A 25087-nucleotide genomic window follows, 5' to 3' on the forward strand; every position below is an offset into this window, starting at 1 on the left:
CTTAGGCACATAGCCCGGTCTAGGGTGCAGGATAGCTTTTACTCCCCCGGGGCAAACTCCAGGCAAGTCGGCGTAACTGCCAAGGCCTGAAGATCCCCCACTCTCCTCAGAGATGTGATAGCCAGAAGGAAAGCTACCTTAAGGGTCAGAAACTTAGGTTCAACTGTTTCGAGTGGCTCAAAGGGAGCCTCAGCCAACCCTTCGAGAACCACCGCCAGATCCCAGGAAGGAACCCTGGTCCTAACTACAGGCCTCATCCTCCTAGCCCCGCGGAGGAATCGTACAACCAATTGGTGCCTACCCAACTGCCCATCACCCAAAGGAGTGTGGAAAGCCCCAATGGCAGCCACGTACACCTTGAGTGTAGATGGGGTAAGCCCTGCAGAGAAACGATCTTGGAGGAACTCCAGCACTGAAGCCACCGGGCAGTTAACTGGATCCACCTCACGTTCTCTACACCAAGTGATGAACACATTCCACTTGAGGCTGTACAATCTCCTAGTTGAGGGAGCCCTAGAGCTGAGTAAGGTCTCTATAACGTCTGCTGGTAGTCCCGCCTCCTGGTACCTGGCCCCCTCAGGGGCCAGACCCACAGGCTCCATATTTCTGGCCGGGGGTGAAATATTGTGCCCCCCGCCTGTGACAGAAGGTCCCTCCTCAGAGGGTCCCTCCCCCCTCCTGCCACGGGTGACCCACCAGCAGAGCTATGATGTCTGAGAACCATACTCGAGTCGGCCAACGAGGAGCCACCAAAAGAAGACTGACTCCCTGCTGCCGAACTCTCACCAGGACCACGGGGAGCAGAGCGATAGGGGGAAATGCATACAGACACAGCTTCGGCCACGTCTGTACCATGGCATCCAGCCCCAACGGAGGGAGAAATGAGTGAGGGAGAACCCCAGTGGACAGTGGGATGTCTCTCGAGACGCGAAGAGATCCACTTCCACTGGGCCGAACCTTTCGCATATCTGCTCCACCACCTCTGGTGGAGCCATTCCCCTGCCTCGACAGAATGTCTGCCCCCTGATTTTGTATACCTGGGATGTACATCGCCCTGAGGGATAACAATTTCTCTTGTGACCAGAGGAGGATGAGATGCGCCAGTCCGCACAGAGGGTGCAACCTCAACCCCCCCTGGCGATTCAAATACGCCACGACTGCCATATTGTCAGAGCGGACCAGAACGTGGTGTCCGCGGGGATCCGGGAAAAAACTCCTCAGAGCTTTGTAGACCGCCATCATCTCCAGACAGTTTATGTGCCAGGAGGAATGACGGTCCTCTCACGGACCTCTCGCAAAGCGGCCTTCCATGACCGCGCCCCAACCAGTGAGGGATGCATCTGTTGAAACGGTCTTCCGGCAACACGATGCTCCCAGCACTGGTCCCTGGGACAGAAACCAGATTTTCTTCCAAATGACTAGAGCCCGAAGGCATTTGCGCGTAACTCTGATCATATAGAACCCCCTAGTCTTTAGCCACCACTGTAAAGCCCTCATGTGTAACAGGCCGAAGGGACTCACATTGGATGCTGCCGCTAGGTACCCTAATACTCTTTGGAAGTGATTTACAGTGATATTCTGGCCTAGCTTTATTCTTGAGACTATCGCTAGAGTGGTCTCAATTCGTGCGGGAGATAGATGTGCCCGCATCGAAATCGAGTCCCATACTACCCCCAGAAAACTCGTCTTCTGGGCCGGCTGTAACACACTCTTCTTCGAATTGAGTCTCAACCCCAAGCACTGGATGTGTGACAGAACTACATCTCGATGCTGAACTGCCATCTCGTACGACTGTGCCAGGATTAGCCAGTCATCGATATAATTTAGCACACGGATGCCCTGAAGTCTCAATGGAGCCAGAGCTGCATACATGCACTTCGTGAACGTGCAAGGGGAAAGAGCTAGACCGAACGGAAGTACACGATATTGGTATGCTTCGCCCCCGAAAGCGAACCTCAGAAACTTCCTGTGGCATGGAAGGATGGATATATGGAAATAAGCGTCTTTTAAATCTATCGTGACGAACCAGTCCTTGGGCTGGATCTGACTCACGATGGCAGAGATAGTCAACATTTTGAACCTGAATCTCCTCAGAGACCGGTATAGATACCTCAGATCTAAAATCGGCCGCAGCCCTCCATCCTTTTTTGGAACTATAAAGTACCGGCTGTAGAACCCGGCATCCCTCTCCGACATTGGAATCTTTTCAATGGCTCCTTTCGCCAGCAAGGATTTTACTTCTAGTTCTATTACCCGAACCCGCTGTGGCACCACTGCAGTCCATGTCACCCTAGGGCTGGGCGATAAATCGATTTTATTGATTAATTCGAGTTTGTAGTTTCATGTCGATTTTTGTGAATGAAAATCGTTTTTTTTCTTTAAAATCCGCCGACGCTCCCTCTGGGCTCCCGTAATGGCTCAGCCCTCCCCCGCACGTTTGCCACAGAGATACACAAACAACAAGGATAGCGTCTAACAAGTGTCATTGGTTCAGTATTTCACAGAACTATTAACAATACCCCGCTGCAAAGTGTGTTTGAAGTCTAAACGGAACTGCGCTCATTTGAGCTGCGCGGACAATGAACGCAGCGCGAGCTCATACACGCGGGCAGATCTCGTGACAGACACGATACACAGCGCTGGAGATCCAGTGAGAGAGCGTTTAAATTCACCACAGAGTTAATAACATCGCTACTGTGATCTAGTGGAAGCGTTCGGCGCAGAATTCTGTTATAAACCACAGATATCAGATCAAACAGAGCTGACGTGGAGACAACATGAGCGAAGGTCAGGGTTTCAGTCACAAATCACCAACATTCACCATGATTTACTGTAGTAAAACCACATGGATTTAATGTTGTTGTCATTGTTTATCTCAGGATTCGTACAACCTTTTGAGATTGAAATTCAAGCACTTTCCAATGGTTTTGTACACTTACTGCACTTATTTCCAGCACTTCAAAGCTCTAAATATCCAAAATATGCTATTTTTAATGTGATGGTTTGTAAAACTAAAAGTGTAAAGGGGTCTTGTGAAAGAAATATTATTTTAGTTTAATGTTTAATCCATTTTGTGGCAAACAAGCATTTTTTATTAAAAAAAGATATGCAGTGCCCACCACTATAACCAGCAGAAGAGCACTTATTGATTTATTAGCTCCTTAATATATGGAGAAAAGTACGAAGTCACCAAGTCTCATGAAAAACTAAATTACACAGAAAGCAAGTAAAGAGCTCATTTTATAATAACTGAAGCTATCGGTCAGTTCAGTGTGAGAATATTGAAGAACAATGGTAATCTATATTTAATAATATCATTAGCATATTATTAAATAGCATAACATTTAAATTTTTCCTATACTTTTTTGCACAAAGTTTGGCACCCCAGGTAGGCACTCTACCAAGCTGCAAATATTTTACCTAAACAAAATAAAGTTAAAACTTGTTTTGAACAATTTCTTTGTCATGCAGATTGATTTTAAGTAGGAGAAAAAAAAGAAAAAAAAAGAAAAAAAAAACGATTAAAATCGTAATTCGAATTTTTTGGCAAAAAATCGGGGATTTTTTTTTGGGCCATATCGCCCAGCCCTATGTCACCCCATTGAATTTTGGAGGGGGGTGATCGAACTGCAGTCTGTACCCTGTCTCTACAGTACGCAGGACCCATTTTGATATATTCGGAAGGCATTTCCATGCGCCGAGATAATCTATTAAGGGAATCAGCCTCTCGAGGCTGACCTCGGGTGTTATTTGAATCTCGTCCCCAGCCCCGTGAAGCGGAGCCCCGGCAGGGAGCAGCTGGTGACGATATTCGGTGTGTGGGGACAAGCGATATTCGGTGTGTGGGGACACTTGCCCTGGGAAAACGATGTGGCCCGAAGCGTCAGTGACGGCGGGATTACCACAACGTTTTCCTCCGAGCGCCGCGCGGAGAACAACCTCGGTTGCGTCCGCGCGGGGGGGGGGCGCTCTTGAAGGTCCAGCCGAGGCTAGGACCTCTTTGCAGCAGCCTTCTTAGCCAGAATGACGTTCCTCAGATCGCCCTTCGGCCTCGAAGGCTGCTGTTGAGAGCACCGCCTTTGTTGCCAGGCTCCCGGAGGAGGGGCTCAAAAAGCAACGCTCTCCTTCTGCACCTGCCGGTGCGAGGAGCTAGTGGACGGCTGAGGCTGCCCGCTCTGGGCAGCCTTCCCCTTAGAGCGACGAGGGAGAAACTGCCGAAAAGCTGCCAACTTTTTTTTTGCCACCTGAAATCTGTTGCCAAACAGACCAGAAGGCGAAATCGGGGGATCCAGGAGAAAGGTTTTATCCCTCTCCTTCATCCCCGATAAATTCAGCCATAAATGTCTCTCCACAGTCACCATAGATGCCATGGAGCGGCCGATGGCACGGGCCGTCTCCTTGGTGATGCGGAGAGACAGGTCAGCAGCTTTACGGAGCTCTAATATATCCTCAGGGGAGGGACCCTCTCCCTCATCTAGCTCTTTGAGGAGGTCGGCCTGGTACGCCTGCAAAATAGATAGTGTATGCAGGGAACTACCTGCCCGCCCAGCCGCCATATATGCCCTGCCCACCAATGCAGATGTATCCCGGCATGGCTTGGTGGGCAGTGCTGGGGCTTTAAGAGACGATGCCGATTCGGGCGAAAGATAGCTCGCATCGTCCCATAACCAGCCTCGCGCGCCCCCAGAACGTTAGAGTAATCTAGTACCAGGGGATTGGATACATGCGCTGAATAAGGCTTGTTCCAGGACCTGCTCAACTCGTTGTGCAGGTCCGGGAAGAATGGTAAGCCCCGGCGAGGTGTTGGAGCCCGGCGAGAGAGAAGCGATCATCCAGCCTGCTCGGTGGCTGGATCTCCTGCCTCTCTTGTGGCCATTCGATATTTAATTTGGCCACAGCACGGGTCAACACCTCCACTAACTCCTCATTGACGAGCGGATGAAGTGGCGACAGTATATCTTCATCCCCCGCCTCGATGTCGAACTCATCTGGCTCCTCAGAACCTGAGAGCACGAGCATCGGACCGCCCCCCCCCCCCCCCCCTGGGGAAGAAGCCACACCGCGGGCTTCCACACGGGGAGGACGGTCATCTGGACTGTCAGCGGATGATTGAGAAAGTGCCTCGGCAGTCTCAATCTCTGCTGACAAATCCAGTTGTGAACCCCATGATCTGAGATGCCGAGCCGCCTTGGCGACTGCGGGTCCAGAACCACAGGGTTCACGGGGCTGACCGCCGTCATTAAAAACGGCCAGCCGCGAGCGAAGCACCTTGAGTGTGAGCTTCTCACAATGCTCACAAGCGGCTCCCTCGAGAGCCGCTGTGGCATGCTGCACACCCAAACATAGAACGCAGAGCGAATGTGTGTCTGCACCCGACATGAATCGAGGACACGGAGGCACACACCGCCTGAAATCAGTGCTTTTAGTCGCCATTATTTCTGTATATATATATTTAATTTACTGCTATAAAGGGACGTAAAACAATAAATAGACGGACAATATACACAGAGCGTTACTGCTGAAGAGCGATAACTGACGCTACTATGCGCCGGACATCCCTTTATAGCTTCCGGTGATGCCGTCACATCTACGTCATGACGTTACACCAATCAGGATTGGACAAGTTTCATTCATACTTCAGATGCGTTGATGCTTAGGGAGCATCACCAATTCGTCATTTCGACGCAGTGCGAAGTTCCCTCGATATAGGGAACTGACACATAAAAGTCTATGCAGTTTTTGTAATGTTAACAACAGCCAGAATTATTTTGAAACCTGGTATACTTTGATTGACTGCATGTACCTTGTGAAGTGAAAACAAGTGTTAGACTTTGACAGAATAATTTCATTGAGTCAGATTTCCAGTGTTTTGATAAAATGAGTGTGTGCAGAGAAACGTGTGTTCTATTTTGAAACGAAGAGTTAGTATATATTTAACAAAATGTGTTTTTGAGAAGAAGATTGTCCATTTGGCCAATTGTGTTTTGTAGATGTGAGTCTGTGTTAAGAGTTTAGAAAAAGTATCTGAAGTAAGGGTAAGCGCTTGTTAGCAATAGAAAAAAATAAACTGTAACATGATGTTCTGATAATGCAGAATGTCTTTTTCCGACACTTTCTGTTCAGTCGCGTTAAACTTTGACATTTCTCACTTTTATTATAATGTCCTGACCATTTTGACATAATAATGGAAAGATGTCATTTGATAAAACCCCATATTATACATTTTAAGTAATTAAATAAATACATTAAAAAAATACTGAATCTTTTTTAGCACAATGGAAACTAAGGAAAAACACACACTCCCTCTCACATATAACTCCACAGATTCCCACTGTTAAGAAGATCAGAAACACTAGATGACTGCAGACTACAGTAAATGTAATATTCGAGTGTTTTTATCTCAGAGGTTCATGTGATCGAACAGCATCATAAAGTTGACTCACATGCAGCAGTTTGCAGCAGCATCAGTCCAAAGATGAGCATCATTTCTCTAAAGCTCAGTTTCCAGAAGAGCCGATCGCAGCAGAAGAGTGTGTATGCAGCTTCAGATGGGGACGAGTGTCTGGACTTCAGTCCGTCTGTGTTCTGGTTCTCATGAAGCTCCTCACAGCGAGACTCACTCCGGACTGACACATGAGGAAATATCTGACCGCTTCCCAGAGAAAAGAGGAAGCTTCCTCATGTGGGGGAAGGCAGATGATGTTTGCACTACATCTAAAAAAGACATTGAAACTAGGAGAAAGGGGTAAAAAGAAGAAAAACGTTCAGGTACACTTCCTAAAACAGGATGTGTAAAAGTGCTAATCACTTCTGAAGCAGCAAGTGGGTGAAATTACTAATTATGCAAACCCCCCTTTTTTTTTCTTCAAGCCAAAAAGTTTCATTGAGAGTAAAACCAGAATAAGGATCACAGCAGGCTGTTTGTAATATCTTCCTCTCGTTGAGTGACTGTGATGAATTATGTTATAGTGTTTCTCTCTGATCCAGTCAGTTCATGTTCATGTCTGCAGAGAGAGAGAATGAAGAGATGAACTCTCAGAGAGAGAGAGAGAGAGAGAGAGAGAGAGAGAGAGAGAGAGAGAGAGAGAGAGAGAGAGAGAGAGAGAGAGAGAGAGAGAGAGAGAGAGATAGAGAACACACAGGAAACATTCTGCATTTTTACATTTTCAAAAATCATCATCCTGTATGATTTATATATTTCTTTTGAAAAGTGGGGATCAAAGCTGAATTTACCATCATTACTCCAGTCTTCAGTGTCACATGATCCTTCACTAATCATTCTCATACACTGTCAGAAAAAAAGGTACATTGCTGTCACTGGGGCGGTACCCTAAGGTACAAAACAGAAAAGGTACTAATATGTACCTTTAAGGTACTACTCTGAACATTTAAGGTACTAATTCCCTCTCTTAAAGTACTGATATGTACCTATTAAGGTACTAATATGTACCATTTAGGGGTGAGTAAGGTAGAAAGATGTACCTTTTCTCTTTTGTACCTTAGGGTACCGCCCCAGTGACAGCACTGTACCTTTTTTTCTGAGAGTGTATGAGGATTCACAGCTCAAGAAGCATTCATGATTATTATCAATGTTGATAATGTTTTTGGATTATTTGATGAATAGAATGTTTTTTTGGAGAAATAAATTAAATATAATACATAATTTATTCAGCAAGATGCATTAAATTGTCCAAGTGACAGTATAGACATAATATTGCAAAAGCTTTATATTTTAGATTAATGCTGTTCATATGAACTTTCTATTCATTAAATAATCATACATTTTTGTTGACCATCAAATCCTTATATTAGAATGATTTCTGAAGGATTATGTGATGCAATGAGGATAAATTCAGCTTTGAGCAGGAATAAAATATATATTTTAAGTATATTCAAATAGCCTAGAATTATTATTATTTTTTAATACATTGTAAAAATATTACTCAATAATACTGTTTTTGCTGTATTTTGGATCAAATAAATGTAGCCTTGGTGAGCAGAAGATACTTTTAACAAAACATTTTACAAATCTTACCATTCTCAAGCTTTTGACCCGTAGTATCTGTGTTAAAAAGCTCAATAGCCTCTTCTCATCTCCATCACCTTCTCCTTCCTGACCTGCATATTCCCCTTCTCAAAGTTGAGCTTTGGATGATACAGTCTTTGCAAACTGATTGTTTCTGTCGCTCGTTTAACTTCTATCGTAACACAGCTGTTTAGTTTAGCTAACTTACACATCTCATCTAGCACTTTGTGACTGTTAACTGAAGTGTTGCGCTGAAATAAGACAAAATTTTGTTTTATTTGTTTCTCTGGTAGATTATACATTTACATTTTATATTTCATTACTACTAGTACTGTTACTGCTAATAGGCTAAAACCGATCTCTGGGGGCCCCAAAAGTTCATGGGCCCTTAGAATTGTCCTAACTAGGTAGGCCCTACGCCCCTGCAACTGCATTATTCTGGGTGCGTCTTTACAAGTAAGAATCTATCTATTTTGTTGTTCTTTTCCTGCCATTGCTAAGGTTATTTTTTCTTTGTTTTTTGTCCGTTTAGTGTTGTTAAATGTAAGCTCAGATTTTCTTGCGAATGGTTCATCCTTTTTTTTATTTATTGCAAAATTAACAAACAAAATAATTCAATACATACAAGAAATATAAACCATCTTTCAAATCAAAAAGTATGTAAAAAGTTCAAATCTATTGAACAATAAACCTAAAAGAAAAGGAAGAAGAGAGAAGAGAAGAAAAAGAAAAGAAAGAAGGAAGAGGGCAAAAATAAAAAAAAGAAGTATTAAGAAAGAATATTAAACATGGCACAAATTCTTGATGTTTTCATTGCTTTCCTATTAACAGAAGTTGAAATTGTATTTAAATACATCTTTAATTCTTCTTTAAAGAACTTAAAATGGGGGTTTACTTTTTATAAATTTACATTTATGGATGTGAAACTTTCCAATAAATAAAAGAAGGTTTATACAAAAATAGCATCAATTAGATTACGGTCTTTGACATAAAAGCCAAAAAGAATATGTCTAAATGATAAAGAAAAGTTGTAAAAAAAATCTTTTGGACAATCAGAGCATCAATATTATTCCAGAAAGAACGAGTAAAAGGACATTCCCAAAACAAATGATCAACAGTTTCAGAAGAGGCTTCACAAAAAGAGCAGGAAGTATCAATATCACTTCTGAATTTCTTTAGGAAGTAGGCTTCCTAACTGGATAAAATCTTTGAATACTTTTAAAGGATATTTCTTTAACTTTATTTGTTAGAAAGAATTTCTGAGGAAGTGACCAAACATATGACCATTTAATGTCATCAAAAATTGGAAATTTATTCCAATAAAAAATGGAAGAAGGAATTGAAGTGACAAGGTCCAGCAATAAGGATCTTATTTTGTAGTTGGATTTTTGCACTGAAAAACAAATAGAAGCAACCACAGTGGATTCAGGGCTAGGGGCACAAACAGAAGTCACTGTAGCACTATTATTGTTTCTAAATAGCATTGACATTTCCAAAGAGATGGCCTTGAAAACTATTTTAAATTCTTTACTAGATACTGGGAATTGGTATCTTGAAACAAAATCGGAATAATTAAATAAATTACCATCACTATCAAACAGCTGGTGTACTAACATCACTCCATTATTGAACCAGTTTTCAAGAAATAAAGACTTCCTCTTATGTACACTGTAAATGATTTCTGTTGTTTTCACAGTATTATACTGTTTTCTCAACAGTGTCTTGCTGTATAACACATTTACATTATGTTACTGTAGATTTTGTTGCTTTCACAGTATTATTTTGTATTTTCAACAGTTATGTACTGTGTACACAGTTCACAGTATTTTACTGTAGATTTCCAGTGCATTCTGGGAAATTATCAGCTACTGTAAATCTAAATACAGCAGTGCAAATTGACCGCGAAAAACACAACACACAATTCTGCAGGTAAAATCGCCTACAAATAAAACATTTTCAGGACTGGATGACTATTAACAGTCTTCATTTATGTCAGTGGGGGGTGCTGGTGCACAAGAGGCCATTTGAAAGATTTTCTGTCGTGACAGTGCATCATCAGTCTTTTCTGCCGACCTGCAACTTCGTCTGGTAAGTAGCATTTGTATTTATATGGATTCTAATAATTTAAAATTATTTAGAATAGCTGACCACGATTTAGATATTGAATTTATTTCTCAACATTTTGCTATACGCTGTGTACAATGTAGTTCGGGACATGATACTGTTCATTTAAATACAGTAGTACGAAATGACCGCGAAAAATAACATCAAGCTGCCATTTTATGAAGAAGAACTCTCTTCAGTTCCCTGAGCAACTTTGAGAGCGCAGGCCGCATCGCGTCGTTGTCTCTGTCAGCAAAGTGTTCGCCATAAATATCTGGTTAGTGATGAATCTTTATATATTTTTAATGCAATCAAATGATCAGTAACAGGTTACCGTTAGTTTAAATAAGAACTGCCCACGGCATGTTCTATATTAACGTATGTAAGGCAAGAGCGGATTTCCTTCATGTTGAAAGCTTAGCCTAACGTTACATGATTAAGGTTAAATGTGATTTATTGCATACTCTTATAAGGTCAGAATAATTTAACATGAATCTTTTTGCCATTTACCAGCGCCTGCGCGTTCATTAGGGTTTGGAATTGAAACTGAAATCTGATACCACAGGTTTGGACTCGGATTATTGTTAAAAAAAATTTTTTCGATTGCTCTTATCAATTTATTCGCGCTTATTATCGTGTAAATCACAACTTTATTCTGTACGTCTTTAATGACCTGAACTGGCGATCTGCCAGGACCTTGTGCAGTTGCGCGCTCATTTAAGGTTACCTCAGTCTATCTGGACTGTCTATCTGGACTGAGGGAAGCGTTCAAAAGTCCTTTTTTCCCCCAAAGACAAAGCTAGGTGTGACATTTACATTATTGTCTGCTATAATATCGTAATTGTTGTTCTGACTTGGTTACTCAAGTGGGTGGGGTGGGGGACGCATTGAAAGTTTAAAATGCGTGATATCACAAAAGCGCGAGAGACGTTTTCCCCAATAATGTGATGATAATTTAATTGATTTTAAACAACAGTCCAAAAAAAATATTAATAAATTACATAAAGTGATAAATTACACTTTAGACATGAGTGTGTCTGTTTTTGCTCTTTTTCTACAAAAAACGTTTTAACCAAGCCGGAGCAGAGCTTATTAAAGCGACACTGCAGTGTTTTGTTCCTGAATAAATCTGTTTTTGAACGAATCATTTGAGTGAACGATTTAATAATTTATTATTAAAACCGCCACTTGCTTTGTTTCTAAGAGAATCAGCAGTTTTGAACTTGAATGAATAAGTTAATAAACCACTCAACATGACATATTTGATGCTAACTGCAGTTTTAGTGTGATATTTACCCATGACAAACCAGCCAAGGTACTACTAACCCAGCACAGCAAACATATCCTTTTCTAATTTTCAAATAATTATAAAAAACACATTGACAAATGTTAATATCAGACAAAATTATGCTGATTTATGATATTCCGCTGCAATTAATGGCACAAAATTATTTCCCCTAAAAAGGTTTTTTGATTATTAGTTGTATGTCTTGCCACTGATTGATTTGTGCTTATCTTTCGTTGCAGGATTATCAGAAGTGCTGTTGCTCCCACTTTTTCCCTCACCTGGCCTTCATCTTAACCTGTCTATTTTTCTTTTTTTTACCTGTTCAGGATCATTTTTACATGATGAAATGTAACCAGTTGTTCACTGGTTAAATTATACATTTTTCATAAATCTTGTTTTTAATTGTTGTATTATATTACATTATTATTACTAATGTATTAAAAATATGTTTCAAAATAAACAATAAACCTTGTGCAGTTAAAGCTTCAATTGTTCTTTTTCTATTTGCCTTTAAAAGTAGATTTTCTACATATTCTACCGGTTACAAAGCAGCACTATAAAATAAAATAAAAATAACATTTCATAACTGTATACTACTATACAGTATTAATAAAAATCAACGGTGTAATACTGTACTTCAACATGGTAAAAATACAGTAAAATAATGTTTTTAATTTTACGGTATGCTTAATACTACTGTAGTTAGTATTACAGTAATTTTACTGTTGAATAAAATACAGCAACTACTGGATAATTGTTGCCAGTAAGTTACTGTTAATTTGACAATAAATTTTTTACAGTGTAGAATATTACAATTGTTCCAAATTAAGTCTCCAAGCCATAAGCATCTGCTGATGATAGTTGGAAAGTTTGATAGGAAGTTTACTAACTGAATAATTGCACATGAAAAGGAAATGTATACCTCCTAATTGAGAAAAGACATATCTTGGGATTATATTCCAGATAGAAGATTGATTGTGAAGGAAACGTTTAAGCCAATTAATTTTTAAGGTATTGTTAAAGCTACACTGTGTGATATTTTCCCCCATCTAGCGGTGAAAAGGTATATGAAAAGGTAAATGAATCCGGTATATGTGAAACGGATATATAAAAAAGGTATCTAGTGAATAATAGTTTCTGTTCCTCTCAATTCTGATTTCGTTTTGGTGGCCAATTTAGTCCTAGATTAACATGGCAATCCCCCTCTTCACATTCAACACGGTGCCATCGAGTGTTAAAACCCGAAAGGTGAATCTTGAATTTATGTGTCACAGTGTCTGGGTTGTGTTCCCTGGGTATCCACTAGATGTCCTCCTTCCCTACGGTGTCTGTCACTTCATAAACTACATTTCCCATGTTCTCTGTCTAATCATTGCTCTCAGCTGTCCCTGGTCAGTAATTATTGCCCTCAGTTTATTCCTCATTAGCGTTTGTCTCTCCGTGTGTCTTTATACCAGTCTGTCTTAGTATGTGGACGGAGTCCTTTTTGATATTCACGTCCGTCTCTAGTCTTGTTCTCGCTTTGTGTCCATGTCAAGTTTATGTTCTGGATTGGTGTTTTGGTTTTGACCCCTGCATGGACTATTTTCTCTTTTAGAATTACCCTAAATAAATGACATACCTGCATTTGGCTGTCTCATCGTTTCTTTCTGTACCCTGGCCGTGACATTATGGGTAGTGATGGCCAAATGAGGCTTCCTGAACCACTGAGGCTTTCCAGCCCATTGCTTCACCAAAAGGGTCATTTACCTGAAGCCTCATGAAACAGTGTGCTCCCTAGTGACACCTGCTGTGCAAAGCAATGCATCGCACACAAATCTATTCATCCCGAGCAACCAAATTGTCATAGTGTGGGCACACCCTTTTTCTATTGCCTGTGTATTAATAAAGTATTTTACTCTGCCTGTATTAACCTATGCACACACAACTCAAACAAACACACAACTTTGTGTTCAACTATTCAGTAGTTCTTTGGGTTTGTGATGAGTGAATGCCCAGAATGATTGTAAATAAATTATTGTGAGTGCAGTGCTTATGGGACTGGAATTGTGGAACAGCAAACTGCAACAGGGATGGGAAAAGCTTTCCCTTAAACAGTCTAGTCTTAAAATAATATTATTATTAATAATAATAGCAATAATATATAATAATAATAATAATAATAATAATAATAATAATAATAGGCCTACTACTAAAATATGAGGGGCCGTACAAGCCATAATTCATTCTGGTACTCTCACACACATACATTCTCATTTCACACACACAACTAGATATAGGCTAATTTACTCAAATAATCTACTGAACTAAGTATAATGTAATATAATATATAATACAGCTATGATATATAATGATATCGCTACTACATACAACCAACACCTCAACACCAATGCAAATCCCTACTGCAAACCCCACAAGAGGCGCAAGGTTTCGAACCACTTTTATCCAAAAGCGATACTCAGAATGAAGCAATGACGTATTCAACAGAAAACGAGGCCTCGTTTGTCATCGTCACGTGATTTTCACGGAAACGATACAAGCCTCGAATCGGGGCTTCATCTGGAACGCCCCTTTTTGCTCGACACAAGCTCTGGAGCCTCGCTTCAGATGTCCCATCACTAATTAAGGGTATGTCCCTCTTTGGCTAATGTACTTTCAAGATGGAGGGGCAACATGGCGACCAGCATTCGAACCCCTCACCCGTATGTATTTTCAATGGCATATTATAAACTTACGAGAATACTTTATTACTTGAAAGAAGTAAATATACATTAATGAGCACATATATTTTTGAAAGAACTAAGTGTTAGCTAAGAATAAACTAAAAAAGTTACACAGTGTAGCTTTAAGAGAATCGAAATCAATGAAATTTAAGCCACCTTTATTATAAGAATTCAAAATAACGGATTTTCTAACATAATGGGTCTTATTTTTCCAAAGAAATTTGAGCAACATTACATTAATCAACTTGCAAGTAGATTTATTCACAAATAAAGACTGAGCAGTATAAGATAAGCGGGAAATCCCTTCGGGTTTAGTAAGCAGAGTTCTGCCTTTCAAAGATAGATCTCTTAACAACAAGATGTTACATTTTTTCTGAGTTTTTTCTATAACTGAACTAAAATTAATCTGATATCTCAGTTTAGTATCTTTTATTACTTTTATTCGTAAATAAGTGACACTTTCTTTGATGGGAATGTTTAAGATGGAAGTTGCAGCACTTTTTTATCGGGAGTAATTCGCATTTATTAATATTAAAGGTGTGTGTGTGTGGGGGTGGGGGTGGGGGGGTGAAACACTCAGTTTCAGTCAATCTCATGTCAATCTTGAGTACCTATAGAGTAGTATTGCATCCTTCATATCTACGAAAAGTCTTTAGTTTTATTGTATTTATAAAAGAAATATAGGCTGTACCGAGTCTTTCCGGAAAAAACCGAGCGCCTGGAGGCGTATCGTGTGGGCGGAGCTAAAGAATGACGAGCGCGCAGCTACTGCACCAGAGCTTCTGAAGCTGACATCCTCAAGCGTGGAGATGAAACGTTACCCTAAATAAACCATGGCTATCAGATTTAACTAATACATATATGATCCAGAATCAGATCCGGAGGCTGAAATAAATTGAACAGGAGAAACAGCAACAGCAGGACGTCCGTCTCTGTGGTATGAACTGTTAGTGGCCTGTCAACATTTGTGTGTCTTTACTCGCAGTTTATGAGGACATGATTCGGTTTATGGACTATTGTATGCGACTAAACCTTAGCAGTAGCAAGCAAAACGGTTTTGCACGTCAGACTAGTGTAACGTTATACAGAGAACAGCAATGGAGTAACCGTTAGCGCATTTGAATGACGAAGCACGCTTTGTGAGAACGCTAGGTTTATGTTTGGGTGGTTTTACAATAAACAAACTGACACCTATATTGGTCAGCTAAACAAATGTATTTAAACACACACCATAGATCGCATGCTCCATTGATAAATTAACTAGTGTGTGGCTTTATTTCATCTTTACTTGCAGCTGATTGGTCCAGTCTGGGTGCCAGAGCAGGTTAGCCATGTAGTGTAAGTTACCATGGTGATGAACACTTATAAAAACCAATCCACCTTCTTGAGCCCGAAAAAACAGAGTTTGCTCAAACTTATCTTGACCTTACCTGGGTAACAACAACTGAAACCAGTTTTGTGCAACAGGTCACTGCAGTTTAAATTACTCCACAAATGCATTTTTATATTTCACACACAGATGGTGATAGAGAAGCTAAAGCTCTGTAGGGCAATTTTAAATTGGTCAAATAAATGTCATAAATAATAATTTAAAAAAAATTATACAAGTCTATGATATTTAACCAAAGAGAGACACTTTCTTGGTTATTAGCGTCATCTGCAGGAGGAAACAAGGGTTACAGCTGGACTCATTTAATAAAATTAATTGTGTTATTTGATATTTCGATTTTTATATAGCTTATATTGCAAATTTTCAAATTTGTTTACATTTGATTGATTCTGTAAAAAATTAAAACTATATTAAATAAACTTAAAATCAAGTGAGCTTGCATCTTTTGAAGTTAAATTTCAAATAGTTTTATTTTCAAATAACTATATAGGCTAACAAAAAGTTAATCTTAAAAGTTTCAACAGACTCAATACAAGTCTTATAGAATATAATAGAATATAATATTATAATGACAAAGATCTGGTAAAGATACATGAATGAGGTTAAACATGTTCAACTTTTTTTTTAAACCCAAAACTGCAAAGGCAAGCAGAAATTTAAATTCACGGCTGTAAAACACCAGACACCTCAGAACTGAGGAACCGATCAAGAGGAACCGTTTTGACTTCAAGCTTTTTCAATTCAAGTGTATTTTATAACACTTTTCACCATACATGTTATTTCAAAGCAACTTTACAGAAAATGTTTGATTTAATGTTACAATTTAGGAAATATTCTGTTATCAGCCAGAGATGAGTGTCACAGTAATATCTGGCAGTAATACACAGCTATAATATAGTACATGTGAGTTAACTTCATGTTCTCAGTTGAGCAGACACAGCGTACACATTAGGCAGAAATGACATGTCTTAATTATTACAATATAAGGCCTATATTAAAATAGTACAGGATCATATCTAAAAGTTTTGTGTGTCAATCCAAAGTTGCCGTCATCTGAAAACTCCACCATTGTCCACAATCGCCTGAAAACATTGTGGAAGCAAAAGGAGGAGATTTCTCATAGATGTGCTGAGATCTGCTGCTGGTCTCATGGATCTTCTGCTGTGTGTTCATGTCCTTCTCTAAATCTCCTCATTCTCAGTTTTTGATCTTCCTGTTTCCTTCCTAAACACATCACAATATCATCATCTTTACACTCACAATATCTTCATATCAAATCCATAATGATGATCATAAATGTCTCTGACCTGATGCGTGTTTCATGTAGATGTGAAAACCTCCTAACAGACCAAACAGAACCATCATCTGAAAACACCAGACCAGCACAAACACCACAGGCTCTGAACACACTGAAAACAACAGTTAAAGAAAACCAATCCATCGTGTTTCCTGTAGCGTACTCTGTTAAACTCGTACCATGTTCTGATGTCGGTGTGCTGCTGGTCAGTGTAGAGGTCAAACTAGAGGTCACAGCTGCAGTCGGTGATCCTGTAATAAAACATCACTGCTGAATCACTGAAACCAAAAACACATCTACACAAATTACTGCTGAGATCGGCTGAAATAATAAACTTTCTAGAATTAACTGTGTCCAATGAAGGGAACTCATTGTTTTTTATCACTAGTGTGGCTGTGGTTTTTATAGATATGTCGAGATTCATGTGTTAAAAGCTCACCAGGACAGTTTACATTAATGTTCTTCTGTCCGAGACTGACGTGGTTCTTCACACTGCAGCTGATTTCTCCATCAGTTGTCTCATTCAGATGAATGTTGGCGTTTCTATCCATCAGTGGATCTCCATTCAGAGTCCAGTTGTAGATGAGCTGATCCCCATCAGAGGAGCAGGACACTGTCTTCACCCCATTGGAGGAGCAGTTGAATGACACGTTCACTGAGCCAATAGGAGCTGGAGGGACGGACACATGACAGTACAGTCACAACTCTTTATGAGATGATAGCTTGACATTACTGAATTAAACATGCAGCACAGGATAGTCATGTGACAATGTAGCAAATTACTGTTTGAAATACTTTCCCGTACTACTTTGAAAAAGTTGGTAATGTACAGTAAGCAAAATACTAGATTTTAATTTTGAAAATAGTGCTAGAACATGGCAAGTGCAGATGCTTTTTTTTTTTTTTTTTTACAAAATAATAATAATAATAATAATAATAATAATAATAATTCAACTAATTCATTTTCATGAGAGTGAGATCTATGGAGATCATGAGATTGTAAAGAGTCTGATGAGAGAGTTACTGTACCTTCAACATTCACTTGAAGATCTGCAGATGTTACTGTGCCGTCTGAGCCCAGAAGATATACAGTGTATTTCCCTGAATCTGTGCTGATCACACCGTTTATTATCAGAGTCCCATTAATGACGGTCACTTCAGGTCTGTCCTTAAAAAGATCACATTCACTCCTTCTGATCCTGCCATTCTTTACTCTACAAACTGAACCATCTGTGTTGTTTATTCTCTTTAATATCGTCAGGTCATCTTTACGAGTGTCCACCATCAGCAGATTGAGTGTGTGTCCCAGAGCTGCGTAACAGGGATCTGTCTGATTAAACCTGCAGGTAAACTTCATACCTGAAGAACACACACACACACACACACACACACACACACACACACACACACACACACACACACACACACACACACACACACACACACACACACACACACACACACACACACACACACACACACACACACAATCTATATGCATCATGAATTACAATCAAATTAATATATTAGCATTAAAAAGACACAAACATTCACAGAATTAAAGAAGAAATCAGTTGTGTTCATCAGACTGATCTGATCTTAGTATTGAAACATCTGACCTCAGTTCATCTGAAGTGACATCATAAACACAAATGTTACATTACATTTTACATGTAATCATTTAGCAGACGCTTTTATCCAAAGCGACTTACAAAAAAGGGGAGAGTAATAGAAGCAACGAAACAAACAAGGCCAACAACCTGTAAGAGCTGTAAGAAGTCTCAATTAATTAGCACAATATTCAAATATTTTCTGTCATTTTTGTGTCTCCAGCTGAATTATTACTGATCATAACCATATCATTACTAGATAGATTTAATTTGGTTTAGAGTGTAATACAAAATAAATGAAAAATTCAGAGTAAAACTGTATGTATGTCCTCAGTATAAAAATCTAATTCCATCTAAATTCTGATTTTATTAAAATGCTCATGCTTTCAGTCTGCATAGTTTATTCTAAAACGCTTATGTTTGTTAACATGATGTTCTGATAATGCAGAATGTCTTTTTCCGACACTTTCTGTTCATTTGCGTTAAACTGTGACATTTCTCACTTTTATTATAATGTCCTGACCATTATGACATAATAATGAAGAGATGTCATTTGTTAAAACCCCATATTATACATTTTAAATAATTAAATAAATACATTAAAAAAATACTGAATCTTTTTTAGCACAATGGACACTAATAAAAACACACACTCCCTCTCACATGTTGTATAACTCCACAGATTCCCACTGTTAAGAAGATCAGAAACACTAGATGACTGCAGACTACAGTAAATGTAATATTCGAGTGTTTTTATCTCAGAGATTCATGTGATCGAACAGCATCATAAAGTTGACTCACATGCAGCAGTTTGCAGCAGCATCAGTCCAAAGATGAGCATCATTTCTCTAAAGCTCAGTTTCCAGAAGAGCCGATCGCAGCAGAAGAGTGTGTATGCAGCTTCAGATGGGGACGAGTGTCTGGACTTCAGTCCGTCTGTGTTCTGGCTCTCATGAACCTCCTCACAGCGAGACTCACTCTTGACTGACACATGAGGAAATATCTGACCGCTTCACAGAGAAAAGAGGAAGCTTCCTCATGTGGGGGAAGGCAGATGATGTTTGCACTAAAATAGTTTGCACTACATCTAAAAAAGACAATCCTAAAAAAGGATGTGTTAAAGTGCTGATCATACTTCTGAAGCAGCAAGTGGGTGAAATGACTAATTGTGCAAACGTTTTTTTTTCTTTCTTCAAGCCAAAAAGTTTAATTGAGAGTAAAACCAGAATAAGGATATATGTGAGTGTTACAGCAGGCTGTTTGTAATATCTTCCTCTCGTTGAGTGATTGTGTGATGAATTATGTTATAGTGTTTCTCTCGGATCCAGTCAGTTCATGTTCATGTCTATGACAGTGTGAATGTGTGTGTTGGTCCCTGAGATGGAGCTCTTCTGAAATATCATGACTCTAGTTTTCTGGAGGTTAACAGTCAGGGCCCAGGACTGACAGTAATCCTCCAGCAGATCCAGGCTGTCCTGAAGCCTTTAGTGGGCGACAGGAGAACCAGGTCATCTGCATAGAGAAGACACTTAATGTCTGTGTCGTGTAGAGTGAGACCTTGAATGGGAGCATCTTCTAATATGTTGGCCAATTGTTTGATGTAGCTGTTGAAGAGGGTGGCTTAAGCTTAAGCTCCCTGGGGGAAGAATTCTGTCCGTTTGTTAGTGTAATTAGTGTTTGTAGTGTAAAAATATGGTCAGATGTGCGACTCTCTCTCCTACTGGAAGATGCCTTGCTTTACCTGGAATGTTTTGGCAAGATGGCGGACTGAGTAGTCAAGTTGTGACGAGCTCTCACATAAGCCCCAATTTTGATTAGTTTTGACTGGTTTATTTCACCTTCACCTGCGAATTTTGTATGTGAAACATACTCCAAGTGATTAAAGATGCTAGACATGGAGGATCTTGGCTACGCTATGGAAATAACCGTAGGTTCAAGCAAAAGGGAGCGAGGAGTTGAATCTGACCCACCCACACCGTGTAAACCCCAAAAAGGGAAAAAATCCAGAAAGCCGACTGGGAGTAAGGAAAATGAGGTGTCCAATTCGGTTCTACTGGAAGCAATTAGAGCCCTGGGAACTAAGGTAGATGTTCAACATGAAGAATTAAGCATGCAAATGAAGCAACATAGTGTGATGATCGCAAGCGTTGCCAAATCCGTGCAAATTAATGCGGAGGAGTTAAAAGAATGCGAAGACAAAATCAGGATGATGTAGAAGCAAATTGAAACCTTGACTGAAGTCAACAAAGATCTGAAAATTCGGGTGTTAGATGAAGAATGGTACAAGAGGAGATGGTGTCTTCGTATAAAGGGTCTCAAGGAGAACGCCAATGAATGCATAAGAGAGGAGGTGATTCAACTCCTTGGCAGGATAACGCCCGAGTTTGCTTCTACCATGACCGAGGCGGTGGATGTTGTGCATCGGGTTGGAAGGAAGGAGACCAGCCGACCGAGGGAGGGGATCATTCTCTTCACTTGCAGAATGGTGCGAGATGAAATATGGAAAAAACCCAAGGCATCGTCGGTGTGTAAAGAAGCTGGCATCCGTTTCGCGTAAAGATTTGATGAAGAAAGATTTATGAGACGTGAACTATGGCCAAGAATTGAGCAAGCAAGAAAGGAAGGCAAAGCAGCTGGCTTTAGAGGCCCATTTGGATACATTGAGGGCAAACGTATCTCTTAAGCTTAAGTGGGTAGACTGTTTCTCGTTGAAATGGGATGAGGTGAAGTGATAGCGAAAAGGGACTGTTTTCTTCCCACAACTTGCACAAAAGTTGGTAACAGCTTACATCTAAAAAAAATAAAAAAATAAAAAAATTGTATTTTTTTTTAAATTCAATTTAAAATTTCAGTTTAAGTGTTCATGTTCACGTTAAAATCTGACATGTATTTTCTTCTATAAATTGTAGGGGTTTAAAGGACTCTGTTAAGCGAAAGGCAATTTTCGTATTTTGCAAAAGTCAAAAATCACATTGTTTTTTTGTTTTTTTTTACAAGAAACACATTCGGGGTCATCAGATACCGTCTTTTGGAGAAAACAGTGGGGAGATGATATGATATTTAGTCACAGTTCAAATCGGTCGGCAGGTGTCGTTATATGCATGAATAAATGCCCAGGCAAAATTATTACTCACAAAGGTGATGTGGATGGCCATTGGCTTGCAGTGGTCCAACACTTAGACGATATATTTTTCATTTTAGTTAATGTATAAGATAAACTTATTAAGCTACACTCCACTTTAGATGAATTTTATATTAAAAAGGCAAAAGGGGCATATGTGAGATCCAGCGCGAAGTGGCTGGAAGAAGGGGAAAAAAATAGTTCATACTTCCTTCATTTGGAAAAAAGACGATAAGAAAGAAACTCAATCAACAGCTTAATAGTGAACCAAGTAGAACATTCCAATCATACCGTAATAGCCAAAGAGGTGTTTAAATTCTACTCTACATTATATTCCTCATCTTTTTCCTCTGTTAATTCTAATTCCTTTTTTCAGATGATAAAAAATAAAACCCCGTCAATTGATAATGTATTTCAAGAACTATGTGAATCTGACTTGTCCATTAAAGAACTAGATACAGCAATTAAACAGAGTAAACCTGGTAAATCACCAGGACCCGATGGTTTAACTATAGATTTTTTTTAATTCTTCTGGGATGACCTAAAATATCTTTTATTTGAAGCCTTACAAGATTGTATAAATAATAATGACTTACTGCCAACTATGAAACAATGGCTTATAGTTTTAATACCAAAGCCAGGGAAAGATAAGAGATTATTAGATAACTTACGCCCCATAACATTACTAAATACGGATTATAAACGATTTACTAAAGCACTGGCTTATAGATTAAAAACTGGAATGTCACAAATTATTAGTGTGACACAGTCAGGTTTCTTAAAGGATAGGTCAATTCATAACAATATTAGATTACTTTTTGATTTGATTGAATATGGTCATTTAATTGATGAGGATGGTTTTATATTATTTTTGGATTTTTACAAGGCTTTTGATAGGATTGAACATTCTTTTATTTTCCAAACTCTTAAACATTTTGGTTTTGGTCCTAAGTTTATAAACATTATTAGAATGCTTTACAAAGACATTAACAGCTCTGTAGCTCTTACCCATGGTACATGTCCAAGGTTTGAGATCAAAAGAGGCATCAGACAAGGATGTGGATGTTCTCCTGTATTATTTATTATGGTGACAGAAATGTTGTCTATTTTGCTCAAAATGGGTGTCATATCAGGCATTGATTTAGAAGGAAATAATTTTATTATTAGTCAATTTGCCGATGACACCACTCTCTTTTTAAAGAATGAACAGCAAATACCCTTAGCACTTAAGTTAATCAAAAGTTTTTCTAATGCCTCAGGTCTAATGCTAAATATGTCAAAATGTGAGTTAATGGCCATTCACAATTATCCTAATTTAACATTGTTCAATATCCCAGTAAAAAACGGATCTCTTAAAGGGGCCGCACTATATTCCTACTCGTGTAATATGGACCTCCTCCAGGTATGGTGTGGTTCTGGTTCGCTCACTGGTACACATTAACAATTTTTCATACGAACTTTGCCCTGTTCTGAATTAAACTGCCAGTGTAAAAACTCCCTTTATATTGTTAAAATGAAAGAAACCACTACTTACTCATTATTTTTAAGTTTAGGCTTAAGAGAACAATTTCTTAGATAAACATATCTATGACCTTTGATATGTCTAGTCTTCATGCTGTATTGATTATTATTGAATAAGTATGGTTTCACTAATAATAAATGTACATTTGCGTAAAGCATGCATATTTGTCCATACCTATGTTGATTAGAGTATTAAAAACTTAATTTAAACTTAATTTAAGATATATTTACAATTGCTAAAAAGGTGCGATTAAATTGCGATTAATCACAAGTTAACTCATGACAATCATGCAGTTAATTGTGATTCAATATTTTAATCGATTGACATCCCTACAGTGCCCTCCACAATTATTGGCACCCCTGTTTAAGATGTGGTCGTGGACTTCTAAAAATTCTCCTTTTTTAAAACAACATAGAACCAAAATGCAAAAAAAGAGAAAAATCCTACCTTTCATTTAAGTACATTACTTAGGTGGTAAAAAAATCAGATTTGGAAAGAAAAAAAAAATATTTTGATATCGCATCGTGACGTATCGTATTGTAACCCTGGCATATCGAGGTGCATCGTATCGTGAGTTTAAGTGTATCGTCCCATCCCTATCTAAGATGGGAGAGAAGTTAGAAAATCGTCTCAGGTTACGTATGTAACCCTAGTTCCCTGAGGGAACGAGACGCTGCGTCGAAACGCTGTGAGAACGCCTCTGCGTTAATGCGTCGTGAAGCGCCTGTAGAACCATTCCATCGGAAAAAAGATCGATCGTCGGCGTGATGACGTCATCGACCGGAAGCTATAAAACGTCCGTGAAAACAAACAGGAACTAACTTCTGATAAAGCCTGAAGTAAGTGATCACGGACACGCCGGGAGTATGGCAAAGCGACGCAGCGTCTCGTTCCCTCAGGGAACTAGGGTTACATACGTAACCTGAGACGTTCCCTTTCGGGGAACCAAGGTTATTATAGTTTTGCTTTTTGAAATTAGTTTTTATTTTAGTATCGTTTTCAATTTTGCTACAAATTTCAGTTTAGTTTTAGTTAGTTTTACAAATGGTTTTGCTAGTTTTAGTTTAGTTTTTATTTTGCAAATACATTTCTATTTAGTTTTTATTTATTTAGTTTCAGTTTTAGTTTTAGTAATTATAGTTTAGCAGAGTTACCATAATGAAGTGTAGAGACCAAATCAAGGTTTTTAATTTCAGCAAAGTTTAATGTTTGCAGAGATTAGAGTTTAATCTTACTTCCTTAAGTGAAATAACTTGATAAACGAGCATTATTGTTTAAACCCAGGACGGTCTTACAAAACATGCATAAAGTTGGGTCTTCACCTTTGAGCAAAAAAGCTCGAGTCAAACTATGACCTATACAAACAACAATCTGGAGATTAAAAATGAAATAAATTATATTTTGATATTAAAAAAATTATATTTGATATTTTTGACATAGGCTAATACTCAGAGGATCTATCTTAAAGAACAAAATAAATGCAACGTAAAATATAAAAGTAAAAATTATAAATTCCAGACAAACTCATTCATAACAAAGATGAAATATTGTTAAACAATTAAAAGCTTATTTTAATTTCTTCAGTACAATGTAGGCTAGCAGTGTAAGACCACAGCTAAAGTCATCTGAATACAGCCAACACACACTGTTGTGCTCTGTGTGTGTGTGTGTGTGTGTGTGTGTGTGTGTGTGTGTGTGTGTGTGTGTGTGTGTGTGTGTGTGTGTGTGTGTGTGTGTGTGTGTGTGTGTGTGTGTTGTGCTTTAATTGTAAAGGGGACCAATGTCCTCATTTATCTAGTAAAATATTATGATAACTTTATTATTATTTATAAGCCTTTTTAACTAGTGAGGACCAGTCAAATGTCATCAATAGTTAAAAAGGCTTATAAATCGGCCAAAACATGTTTTTATTTAAATCTATTGTTTAGCACGTTCTTGGGATGGGTAGGTTTAGGGATAGGGGTTGGGTTAGGAGATATAAAATATCATTAACCTGATATAAAATCA

General features: G+C 38.9%; 2 protein-coding genes across 2 annotated transcripts in view; both read right to left on the reverse strand.

Moving 5' to 3' along the window:
• LOC137092637 (uncharacterized) overlaps nt 1-6651 on the reverse strand; it is a 66711-nt gene extending 60060 nt beyond the window's left edge. Inside the window, exon 1 of the mRNA XM_067456979.1 lies at nt 6444-6651. Coding sequence (XP_067313080.1) covers nt 6444-6486 — 43 coding nt within the window. The 5' untranslated portion in view covers nt 6487-6651. The remainder of the gene's footprint in view (nt 1-6443) is intronic.
• Nucleotides 6652-16198: 9547 nt separating this feature from the next.
• LOC137092070 (uncharacterized) overlaps nt 16199-25087 on the reverse strand; it is a 37676-nt gene continuing 28787 nt past the window's right edge. The window contains exons 4-7 of the mRNA XM_067456343.1: nt 17267-17497; nt 17007-17078; nt 16838-16895; nt 16199-16754 (exon numbers count right to left, since the gene is read on the reverse strand). Of these exons, the coding sequence (XP_067312444.1) occupies nt 16712-16754; nt 16838-16895; nt 17007-17078; nt 17267-17497 (404 nt within the window). The 3' untranslated portion in view covers nt 16199-16711. The remainder of the gene's footprint in view (nt 16755-16837; nt 16896-17006; nt 17079-17266; nt 17498-25087) is intronic.

This window comes from Pseudorasbora parva, chromosome 11 (genome assembly GCF_024679245.1).
Source record: "Pseudorasbora parva isolate DD20220531a chromosome 11, ASM2467924v1, whole genome shotgun sequence".
Classification (NCBI taxonomy): Eukaryota; Metazoa; Chordata; class Actinopteri; order Cypriniformes; family Gobionidae; genus Pseudorasbora; species Pseudorasbora parva.